Source organism: Xiphophorus maculatus, chromosome 1 (genome assembly GCF_002775205.1).
Source record: "Xiphophorus maculatus strain JP 163 A chromosome 1, X_maculatus-5.0-male, whole genome shotgun sequence".
Classification (NCBI taxonomy): domain Eukaryota; kingdom Metazoa; phylum Chordata; class Actinopteri; order Cyprinodontiformes; family Poeciliidae; genus Xiphophorus; species Xiphophorus maculatus.
Genome location: NC_036443.1, coordinates 22,274,196 through 22,286,607, shown reverse-complemented (window position 1 = coordinate 22,286,607; position 12,412 = coordinate 22,274,196). Strand labels below are relative to the sequence as shown.

Genomic DNA, 12,412 nt, shown 5'->3' with positions numbered 1-12,412 from the left:
TGACCAGAGAAGAGAACGCCTTAAATTATGAATAAGTTAAAGACACATGAGCTAAAACAGCTTCTAGAAAGTAGAATGGCTGCAAAGAAAAGTAAGTGCAGGAAAATAACATTTTAAATTCATCATGTGATAAAGATTAACTGCGGACAATTGCATAATGGAAAACATATTTCTATTATTACTCAAGTTTATTTACGTTCCTAACATTTTCATCCAGCCTTGTTTGTAATTTCAGCTGTTTTACACTTTTTAATTATAGCTGTTGCTATAGAAGAGATAAATTTATAGTTTCTTTGTGACTAAACTGCTAAATTATCTACATAAGGTGAAAAATATCCATCTCATGTAGATACTTTCTCACGTTTTTTCTCTGTTTAACTATATTTATACAGTGAATAACAAGAATAGATGTGGTTTTAGCAGTTTTTCAGTTTTCACACGTAACAATTACATTGAACTTTGACAACAGAATGCCACTAAAAGTTCCACTAATATGTTTTATAGCCTACTTTTTTAATCATTAGCCTGGAAGCCACACTTTGTTTTCATTGATACATAACTATTGATTAGGTGTTTTGTTTTAAACATACTGCCAAACTGGTGGTGTGATCTCTCCGGTTTCATCCACGGTTCTCACTTTTACGCCATCGTTTTCTATTTTTAAGCAGTTATGAAGCACTCTGACTGAACTTTAAAGTGCTGCTGACCAAGTTCCTCAACAGTCCATTGCTAGGTAACCAAAGAGTTGCTAGATAACCCAGGAGAGAGTCATTTGAAGCCACCAGCCTTGAAGCTTAGTGGGTCGTGAGAGGTTGAGCGGCTGAAGCATTTTGTCTGCCTACATCCCCCAGAATGCTGTGCGGTTTGAATCGGAGTAAAGTAAAATTATTGAATATTCTGTCAGACGCATCATCTACTGATATTGATCGTGTGTTTATCTTGATATATACATTGTTAATGATTTATTTTCCAGCCCTACCTGCGAAACAAGCGGCACTTAAATATGTTGTAGTCAGGTCATACAAATGTTTAAAACATGGATTTAAACAAAGGGGACACATCCAAATCATAAGAAATGAACATTTAATCTGTTATTGGTCTTTTACACATTATAATCTGGAGAGGATCCAGATCATAATAACAAATATTAACTAAAAACGGCACCTACTCAGCATCATCAACACTGTCTGCTATTAATCACATTTTTTTTACTTGTACAGCAATCCTGGGTCCACATTACTGATGTTATATCAGGTTCGAAAACAAATTTAGCAAGTAAAATTCATCAACCCGTTCACCTTTTGGTACCGAGTAATCTTTTCTTCCACAAACGGGCTGAAAAAAACAAAACACCAAAACAGAGGTAAAAGAGGGGAAGATGAATATACATGATAAGGAGGCATAAACTTGAAGTCCTGTGTTCGGTAAATAAAATTGAAACCAATAAATCAGGCGAAGATGGTCTCCTCACGCCTCTTCTTGGTCAGGATCGTTCCAGGTTTGTGTTGGGCGTCTGGGTGGTTAGTGAGCTCCGGCGGGCAGGTGGACACCGGGCTCTCCAGGATGGCCTGCTTCAGGTCGTAGAACACCGCAGAGTCCTCCTTGGTCAGGAACGTCATGGCCACACCACTCTTACCAGCACGACCAGTACGACCGATACGATGGATGTAGTCTTTGGGGGAAGAAGTGAGACTTGGTTATGTGTTGTTTTTAGAAGTAACAGACAGAGGTGGGCAGAAAACCCAAAAATGTTACTCAAGTAAGAATAGCACTACTTCAACATATAATACACACATAGTCTCTAGAGCTATGCATTTTAAATGTTGAATATTCAAGGTTTCCCCCAGAAAACTTGAACTTGAAACCTGGTGGTTATCTTGTTTTGGAAACAAGGTGGCCTCCTCACCTTCAATGTTCTTTGCCATGTCGTAGTTGATGACCATGGAGACGTCCTGGATGTCAATTCCTCGACCAGCAACGTCTGTGGCCACCAGGATGTCTTTGGCTCCAGCCTTGAGGTTGGAAAGTGCAAACTCTCTCTGCTCCTGGCCTTTGCCGCCGTGCAGCGTGCAAGCATTGTACTGAAGAGAGCAACGGAGGTACGTTCATGTGTTACAATGTTATACTATCTAGTCAGGGCCCCTACTTATTTTATTGTTTACATTCCAGACTCAGATTTATTCAGTCTTCCTTCTGTCTTACACATTTTAAAGTGTAACGGTCCCCCTGATTTTTATTGTATTTTATTTACATTGACAAGGGTTTATGTAAAGATTCAACAAAAACAGACCCTGTTAGGAAATGGAGAAAAAAATCTGACAGAATGAGACAGAAAACAAACAAAAGATGAAGGAGAAAGAAGGAAAAGATGAGGGACAAACAATGGGATGGAATAGATGAATAAATCAATGAATTTATAAATGAAAACAAACTGAATGGATGAACAGATGGATGGAAGAATAGAAAGAGATGAATAGAAAGATGGATGGATAAATAAAAGGAAGGGCGGAAGGAGAATAAATAGAAAAATGGACAAATGAAAAAATGGTTGGAAGGAGGGCAAAAGACAAATAGAACGGATAAATAGAAAAACGGACAAGGAAGGAAGGAAGAAATGGATGAATAGATAAATAGATAGACAGACAACAAGAAAGGAAGGATGGATGGATGGATGGATAAACAAATAAACAGATGGATGGATGGATGGGTGAATGAATGATAAAGTCAGCAACAGATGTATTTTTTTCCAAGTTTCTCTGTTTTCTTCTTCTACTGTCAGAGAACCGCCCGCCTGTTTCACAGTAACTCACCCCCATCTTCTCCAGGGACTTGGCCAGAACATCGCAGCCCTTCTTCTGGTTGACGAAGATGATGATGGGCGGCTCGAAGCCGTGCGCCAGGACCTCCAGCAGCTTCTTCCTGCGCAGCACAAAGAAGGAAACGCTCAGCATGCTGCGGTTTCTGTGATCCTCGGAGGTCGTGTTGGTTTTCCTCTCACCTCTTCTCTCCCTCTGACATGAGCAGGACCTTCTGCTCCACTCTCTCGTGGGGTTTCCCTGCAGATCCGATGTACACCACAGCAGGGCGCCTCAGGTAGCTCCTCGCCAGCCTCTCCACAGCGGGAGGCATTGTGGCGGTGAACATAACGGTCTGCAAGACGCAATCAAAGAGTTCAGAGAATACCTGGCGCCAGCGGCGGCGTGGAGCAGAAAGATTCACGTACTTGTCTGTATTTATGTTTCCCTGACTCGAAGTTCATCGTCATCTTCTCTGGGTCCTCGGCTTCGTCGGTGTCCGGTTTCTGATTGGTCACCGGGATGTACTCCAGAATCTTCTGGACGTCCGGTTCGAAGCCCATGTCGATCATACGGTCGGCTTCGTCCAGGACGACGTAGGTGCAGCGGCCGAGCACCAGGTAGCGGTTCTCCAGCACGTCTATGAGACGACCGGGCGTTGCTATGACGATCTGTTAGAAGAGGAAAAACTCAAGACGTTTATGAACCGAAAAGTTTCCGCTACCTGGTGAAAGAGAAAGCAGGATCTCTTACAATGTCACAGAAAACTACAAAAGTAAGTCTGCATATTAAGCAGCTTTTAATCAAATGAGTTACTTTGTCTTCAATTGATTTCACTCAGTTCTGACTTTAAAGATTGAGTGTTATAGTGGTTTTGATACTTTGTCAGGGCAGATATTAAGTATTAATGTTTCACCTCGCAGCCCATCCTGAGTCGGAAGCCCTGGTCTTCTCTGGAGATTCCGCCGATCACCGCCACCGTTCGGATGCCGAGCGGTTTACCAAACTTGATGGTTTCTTCTTCAATCTGCTGAGCCAACTCACGAGTCGGAGCCAAAATCACAGCGTAAGGCCCCTGATCGGAGTCTTCGATCCTGCCACACAGAGCAGACCGCTGTAACCGGCAGGATGGAGGAGGATTGAAGGGTTTACTGAGGAATAATGAAGGATTATTTCTGCTACCTGTCGATCTTCGGCAAAGTGGTAATCCAGACCAGCAGAGGAATGAGGAAAGCAGCCGTTTTGCCGCTACCCGTCTCAGCCACGCCGATGATGTCACGATTCTGCAAGCCAATAGGAATGGCTTGCCTCTGAATGGGTGTTGGGTCCTGAAGTTTACAGAAGACACCAGTCAGCGCTACAGAAACCAGTGCTACACATCAGAGCAGGATTAAGGACTTGAACAAACTTTGTAGCCGCATTTGTCGATGACTTCCAGGATGTGAGCGGGCAGCGAATACTCCTTCCAGTTCCTGATGGGGTTGGGGATCTTCCCTCCCTTGGTGGTGATGCTGTAATCTTCCCTGAAGATTCGCCAGTCTCTGTCCGTCATCTCATCCAGCTTCTTCTGGGACCAGTGCCGGTCGTCCCAGCGCTGCTTAGCTTCCTTCTTTCGCACCTTTTTCAGTCGTGTCCTGTTGGGAAAACAATGTGAGATTCCTTCAACCAGACAGATTACACCATTTTATATCATTATACTCACTCTTCCTGCTCCTTCTCTTCCAGCGTACGCCTTTTCTCCATCAGATCGCCGTAGAAACGTGACTGCTCTCTTTTCTGCTGCTTCAGGTCGATGCCAGCGATGAACCCGCGCCCATAAAGCTGCACCTGGTGTTTCTCTTTGTAGCTGCAGGGAGAAATTAAAATCTAACATATATACCTGGAAAAAAAGATTAAATAACCAATTCAAGATAACGTTATAATCCCCTCACATCGGGTTGTAGTCGACTGAAGTGTCTTCAGAAGCATCCCACTCGAATACAAACTTCCTGTCGTTCAGGTGGCGAGTTCTCCGGCGTTTTTTGATTCCACCCAGATATCGTTCCTGTAATTAGGTTAAACTATTAGCATGCATGCTGTTTATCATCATTTTAGTTTCACATTCATGTTTACCGTAAAAATATGGAACCTTAGCAAAAAAATAAACACATTTTAGACCCAGAAAACCTAGAAAAACTCTAGGTTTTAGTCTCTGTTTTTGAAAGCAGATAAGTACTTTTATAAATACCATTTTGGGCTTTATCTCTCTAAGTAGAAAAGGCGTAAAGGTCATACTGAACTAAATTAGAGAATGACTCCCTTTTGATGGAAACTAGATCTGCACAACATACTCAAATCACCATCGCAGTATCAGTATGCGCAACATTCATGTTGCTAAGGACTGTTCGGAGTGCAATAATTGTTGAGTTCTTTATGTGTTTTTTTGCTGATGCAATATTTAGTCAGTAGGACAGGAACGCATGTAATTAATTTTTAATCAAAATAATACAAAACCTAAACTGGACTGATTTCAGGCATACAAACACAGAAAACATTAGATTCAAAATGAAAAGCAATAAAAACAATATCATATATAATGCAACATATTGAAAAAACAAAAGAGGAGGATGATTTTGTTGTTAAAGGCCAGCCTAAATATGGTACAGCACCCACCTTGAGACTCATGTTAAATAATTTAATTGCAGACCTCTCTTGAGCCTGGTCTCTTGAAACTAACCTTGATGGCATGGAGCTCTTTGCTTTTGTCTTTCTCCTCCCTGAGTTTTTGTCTCCCATCATCTTCATCATTCCCATTGTTCTCTCGCTCCATTCGCTCTCTGCGCTCCCTTCTTTCCCTTTCTTGGGGATCCTCTGTGAGAAACAAATCTCAAGTCTCACAAACATGTTTCCAGAGCTTAGCACAAGAATGTCATATTTTCAAGCTAAAATGTGAAATAAACCTAGCATTTTTCTCCCAATGTCCTGGAACATCCGTCTCTTCTTTCTTTCCTCGTCTATCATCTTTTTCCTTTCCTCCACCTGCTGCTCTCTGCGCTTTATAGCCTCAGCTTCTCGCTCTGCTCGAGATAGAAACTTTGGCTAAAAACAAAACAGATAAAGTTAAAGAAAAATATTAAAAATCAAATCTCTGAAAGAAAATAAGCATGCGGTGAAAATTCTCACTTTTGCCTCGGCTTCCTCTTCTGCTTTTTTCTTGGCCAGAAGCTCCTCCAAAGAGAGTGGCTGAACCTGAGACACATAACATAAAATAAATAATAAAACGTTTAAAGAAAAGAGCACTCAGTCCATAGATGCTGCATGAATAACTACATTTCTACTTCGAAATATTATGGAAAATGTTTCTTTTTCTTTGCAAAGTTTCAAATTCCTTACAGTAATTCAGTTTTATTCAATTCTTGCAAACAGAAGCATGATTTACAACAGTGATCAGAATTGAGATAAGATCTGCAGAACAAATAAACCAAATGAAAACACAAGTCCAGAACGTACCTTCTCCTTCTTCTTTTTGTCATCTTCTTCTTCCTCTGTTTTTATATCCTTCTCCTTCTTTAACTTGCTATCCCTTGACTTTGGTGACAGGCTTCTAAAAAGGCAACCGCATGACAGTTAGATATTTTACACAAAACTTTCATATGCTCACCATCTCTAATTTAGAACCAGCCAAATATGAAATCAGGCACTGGTCGATGCATTTCTTAAATCTTAATGTTAGCAACACCAAGATTTGGAAGTAACAGTAAAATAAAAATAGAAGCTGAATTTCAGAGGAAGATTTTAGGTGTTTTTTTCATGAAAGGAAACAATAAGTCATGAAGGTTAGGCGGAGATTGGGTGTGTAAATCTTTAGAAATTATAAAATTTAAGTGAATTGGAGACATTTCCCTTGAATGTGTAATCATATTTTAAAGAAATTCCTTTAAAAATATATTTTGTGTGTTATGGTCATACAAAGAAAACCAATTACACCACATATTTTTGTCGGGATTGGCATTATTTTTTAGTTGCATTTATTTTCTCAAAATTTTTGCTAAAATATTCATATTTTTACAGTAGGATCACATTTGTGTTTTTCATACCTTGACCTCTTGCTGCGATCTTTATCGCGCCGATGGCTGTCTCTGTCTTTGCGGCCCCTGTCTCTGTCTTTGTCTCTGTCCCGGTCCTTGTCTCTGTCCTTATCTTTCATGCGACGATCCCTTTTTGTTGTAACACAAATTAGAAAGAAGCAAACAATCCACAGCACATGTACATAACCACTTAAGTTCTGTTTGTGTGCCTCAATTAAAGTCACCTGTCTGGAGATTTGGAGCGGTTTCGTTCACGGGAACGATGCCGTTTACGTGAAGGTGATCCTCTGCGATCCCGATCTCGTGAACGGCTCCGCTTCCTGTCCCGGTCTTTGTTCCCTGATGATTCGGCATCTTTCCTGTCTGTGTCAGCGGCCATCTGCGAGTTAAACAAGGCGCAAGTACATGAGTGAAGCTTTTCAATGCATTTTAGCCCTGAAATAGAAGAATAAACCGCCAGGACCAAATTTATAAAATCTAACTTTGAGTACCTTTTCTTTTAACAAATAGAGCCTGATTTTTTTTTATTTTTGCTTTATTGTTCTTTATCTCCATTCCTGACTTCTGAACAAAAACTAATTCTTGCAGTCTGGAGTAAAGTAATTTGAATAGTATTTTTGTAAAAATATAATCGGGGAAAGTAAAGGCAGAAACGTGGTCATCTGAAAATAGCTGAACAGATGTTTATTCTGGATTTCTACATTTATAAACACATTTCCGGATTTCTCTGTCAGTTTTTGACCTATATGTTATATAATAAAAAATTGTCAAAAAGGTTGTGTCCCTTGTAACAAGTGGACGTTTCATAAACTAAAATAAATCTTTATTTAAGCAAGACGATAACGGGTAAAATACATAAAGCAATTACAAAAGTACTACAAAACAGCGCAACTATATTCAGCAATAAATACAACATAGCATAACGTCTCCTGTATGATACAGACAGAATATGTTTTCTGCAATCTAGTTTGGTGTTAGGGCATGTCTTTCAACAAACAGTAAACTACAGTGTAAAAAAGGCAGTATTATAAAGATGCTCTCAACATTTAAACAAACGAGAATTGCAATGGAGGGAAACGAATAGGTAATTTTACTTCTGTAGTAACAACGCCAACCTTCAGACGTTGGCTAGCTAAAGGCTAAACGAAGATTCCATTTGTTCCCCCCAAAAAACTGCTCAACTGCGCAAAACTGAGACTACTTTACCTCCAGCTGTGAGCAGAGGGCCAAAACCACCAGGAAAGTTTAACTATAACTAAACTCACACTCTCGTTTTTTAGCTTGTCAACAAAACACCAGCGATCTATCGACGATTCAAGGAGACGCCATAATGCTCTGCACGAGCAGAACGAGCAAAGGCTTCTGGGATGTGAAGTCCAGGGTGCTGTTGTGAGAGTGAGATAATCTCTTGTGGAAACTACATTGTCCATCACGAAGCAAAAGCTCTGTAAGGACCCCAGTTGTTTAGCACACGGGCGTCTAAGTGCCTTTTTTAAAAAAGACTTGTGGTGCTTGGAAGTCGCGATGTCAAAAATTGACTACTGCATACTGATATAAAAGGGTTGATTTCACGACTGTAAACTTCTGATTGAAAAATAAGCAAATCTGCTTCCAAATTGAGTGTTGCTATAATAACAGTGGCACTAAAATGTACATTCAACTAATTTTGAGCAGTTGTTTTTACGCAGTGACAGGAGGTCATTTTAGTCAAATTAACAGCTTCCAATGAGAGAAAAACTGAACATGATCTCCAAATCAATGTAAGAAAGTACAACTACTGCGATGTACAATGCTTTTGTTTTTTCCCTCCCCTCCAGGGGGTCTTTTGTGGGCTCTAGTGTCCCTTATATGAAAGTAGGCTGACAGGAAAGGGGGGAAGACATACGGCAAATGTCGCCGGGTCCGGGAATCGAACCCGCGACGGCCGCGTCGAGGGCTATCCCCTACTCCACCAGTGCACGCCCCTTACAATGTTTTTAATTAGATTAATATGAAAATATATCCAACCAGTAATACATCTAATACCTTTTTTGATTTTTAAACTGTACAATGGCATAAAATAATGATTTATAGGTAAATGTGAAACCCTTTAAAAAACAGTTATTATTATTATTATTATTATTATTATTATTATTATTATTATTATTATTATTATTATTATTATTATTATTATTATTATTATTATTATTTCAGTCTTTCTAAATTATCCAAACACATAATGCGTTAAGCTGGATTTATCTGTTTGGCCACCAGGTGGCGACAATAAGTTGCAACATAGGACCTTTCTTCTTTTCTTGCTTTCTTCTCCCCTTTCTTTTTTTCTTTCTTTCTTTCTTTCTTCCTTTCTTTTTCTTTTGTTCAACAAATAGCAATTTTTCACGATTTTCACGAACTCACTCAAGAGCTTGATAATGGCGTTATGTTTGGATGGACAGAAAAAAGTGTTCAATAATTTTTACATTAATTAATTGACAAGATAACTAAATTGTGACATTTAACAAGTACGTCAAAAATTCAGTGCAAAAAATAATTTCATGCCAACATTGTCTGGATTCCCAGAGTTTGAAAAAGGAAACACAACACAATACTATATTGTAATGCAGACCAGCAGCCATGATGATGAAATATCCCTGTCTGCTCTGTACACACAAGCACCATCCTTTGCAGCAGATTAAAATTCAAGAACGGCTGTCTTCCCAGGAATCCGTTTTTTTCTTCTTCTTGTAATTTAAAGCAGTGTCTTCTCTCTGTGTGTGTGTATGTGTACAAGCTACTGCATGTAGATAAAAGACATGTTAGATGCTGCTGTGTTTGAGTCAGGATTGGCTCGATCACTTATTCATATTCTGGACCTTCCTTTCCTTCCATCCTCAGATCAAAGGAGATTTATGGAGCCCTTCTGAAGGTGAACTGTTTCAGTGGAGATAATCAAAACTAATAGTGAAAAAAACAATTGTTAAACATACATAAGAAATGAAAAGCTCCTGAAGTTGAAAACAACAGACTGGTGAGACCGAAAAAGTTAACTGGATTTTATCCCACATTGTTGCTAAAAGACAACAAGGATAAAAGGCTGACTGTCTTGCTGCACATAATATGTTCCATTAGTTTGTGGCTTTTCATCTGAGCAATTAAATGCTACACAACAGGTTTATTTTATGCAGTATGTATTCTTGTACATCTGTGGAAAAGAAGCCCAGCAGCTGCTTCTTGAGCATGCAACAAGTGTTACAATAATGTTGCATACAACATGTGTTTTGCATGCAGCAAGACAAGCTACCTGTGGGATACTCATCTTATTGCATGACCAAATCTGGTCCAAGTCTCAGCTGGTATACAGATGCTGCAAACTTAAGTTAAAAACTACTTTGAGTGGAGTCAATAATGGAAGGTGCTCAACTACACGATGCAACAAAAACAGTCGAGTAGGTACAACTGATCTTAGCGTCTGAGAAGATCTGGATACAGTCAAAGCTTTCACATCTCAGTATTATTATTGTTTCTTCTTCTGTTTTCTTAGGAAGTAATCAAAGTCAATGAAGTTGGACCAGGACAAGTTTTATAAATGATATGTTGGCAAACAATGGGTAACCGTTAGGTGATAAAAGATTTCTTCACACATTGCCTCTGGAAATCCTCCAAATCACTTTAGAATAACTTAAATATGCATACCAATTGACACTAATTCTATGCACAAAAATCCATAATCATTGCATGAGAAAACATAATAGTTTTAAAGGTGAAACACAAGCATTATTTCTAATTAAAACTAAAAAGTAATTCACACTATCAAGCTTTTACATAAAAAAAACTAAATCTAGCTGCACATTTGTCAAGCTTCAAAGCAAAGACAATACAAGACTGTGTGATCTGAGGAGAAAACAAAAAGTTAAAACTGCGTCTTATAATTAGGGTAATATTCATTCATTTTCAATGAGTTAAAATATTAATTCAAATTAGGCTTGTTGGTCAGATTAAAATTACATTGTCAGAAAAACAGTCTTTAAGCAGGTATTAAACATACTTTTTTTATCAAGATCACACACCTTTATTAAAACTGCTTTTTATTGGTGGTAAATGTCTTGTTTTCACTACCTGTAAGTAGAAAATAGTTACATAAATAAAAGCTAAAAATATCTGTCTGTGTGTAATTAAGATGTGTGTCACTTGAGTTGCTGAAATAAATGAACTTTTCAATTATGTTCGTCTTTATTTATTTGTTGAATGTACTCAAGTCCTGTATACTCAGGGGATTATTCACCTAATGAGTCTTTTTTGTTGAGTTGCAAGCTGAAAACTGTGTGGCTTTAAACCATTTCTTTACTCTGCAGTGAGAAAGATCAATTTCAAATTCAGGACAGCTTGGTCTTCTAAACAAAAAAGCACTTTTTTATGTTTTGCTATAAATTACAGTGTGTTTCTGCTTGCCCAGAGGCTGAACTGTTTAATCTAACATTGGATATTATCGTTTGTTACATCACTCTGATCACTAACAGCTGGCGACTGATTAAAGCGAGGTTTGTGTAAATAAGGAAACAATATCCAGGGTTGCTTAAAAATAATTCAGCTCTTTTGGAGTCAACCAGTGTAGCTGTAGCATGTTTGAATAACAAGCAACAGTAAAAGTTTGGCCCCCAGTAACAGGCTTTAGCTGGATTCAGATCATTGGTTAACACAGATATGATGGGGTTTAGCTGTTCCCCAGCTGTACACCCTTTATCTAAAGCATATCCCTTAGATCCTAACTAAAGTCGACCCCGTATACCGACGTACCTCAGCTGCCCCTAGCACTGGGACCCCCTAGCCCCCTCTCCATACTTCTGGATGCCAGGCATAGTTGCCTAATTAAGCTGCTGTAGAGCGTTCAGTCTTGACATGCCCTCAGGGCGTGCCAAGCAGGGCACATGTGCAGGATGAGGGAAGGGAGGTTAGATCTGTAGAAGGTGAGCAGAGCCATAAAATATGGGGTTCTGGCAGAAAGGTTGAAAGGGGAGGCGGAGGGGGGGTTGGGACCAGGGCAGAGGCGACCCACCAAGGGAATTTATTCCACTCTGGCAGGGACATGATGGGGGAAAGGGCTCCATCACCATCCTCTTCTTAGCATGTATGAATCTGGCTCACCTTGCTGCGATTAAAACTAAGAAAATTTGCAGACCATACGAAATAAACTGCTTAGCACGCGCCACAATCATACACCAAATCACATTCACATATGAATGCCTCTAGCTGCAAATACAGACTTTATAAAAACACACATGAACTGATAATTAGACCGTGCCAAGCTAAATTGACCCAGTGACACACATTACTCTCACACTCATTGACTTCTGGCGCGTTTTTGCATCACAGGATGATGTTAATAGAGCATAATTTAGTTAGTATTAACACGAGTCCTCAGGCTGCAGGACTGAAGAAGGCTTACCAGCAGTCTGTTAGCTGTCTGATGCTCTCACTTCGGGCAACTTTGAAATAAAAAAAAAAAAATCATAAATATGCGAATGGACTTATGAAACAAAACTTCAGCTTCAATAAGTCCTGTGAAATCGGAGA

The 12,412-nt window shown here is 39.4% G+C and overlaps 1 protein-coding gene across 2 annotated transcripts; it reads right to left on the bottom strand.

The window, feature by feature from the left end:
• Nucleotides 1-1,066: 1,066 nt before the first annotated feature.
• ddx23 (DEAD-box helicase 23) lies at nt 1,067-8,221 on the bottom strand. Of its 2 annotated transcripts, none has more exons than XM_014469778.2 (17): nt 8,069-8,221; nt 7,087-7,241; nt 6,872-6,991; nt 6,285-6,378; nt 5,958-6,023; nt 5,735-5,873; nt 5,512-5,645; nt 4,727-4,839; nt 4,498-4,641; nt 4,204-4,429; nt 3,978-4,123; nt 3,712-3,889; nt 3,224-3,466; nt 2,999-3,150; nt 2,811-2,919; nt 1,907-2,081; nt 1,067-1,672 (listed from the first exon to the last, which is right to left on the bottom strand). In XM_014469778.2, the coding sequence occupies exons 2-17, from the start codon at nt 7,239-7,241 to the stop codon at nt 1,449-1,451; spliced, it is 2,418 nt and encodes an 805-aa protein (XP_014325264.1). In that variant the 5' UTR covers nt 8,069-8,221; the 3' UTR covers nt 1,067-1,448. The 2 variants fall into 2 exon arrangements, with proteins under 2 accessions (XP_014325264.1, XP_023196225.1); XM_023340457.1 differs by having other exon boundaries at nt 8,128-8,217.
• Between the last annotated feature and the right edge of the window lie 4,191 nt (nt 8,222-12,412).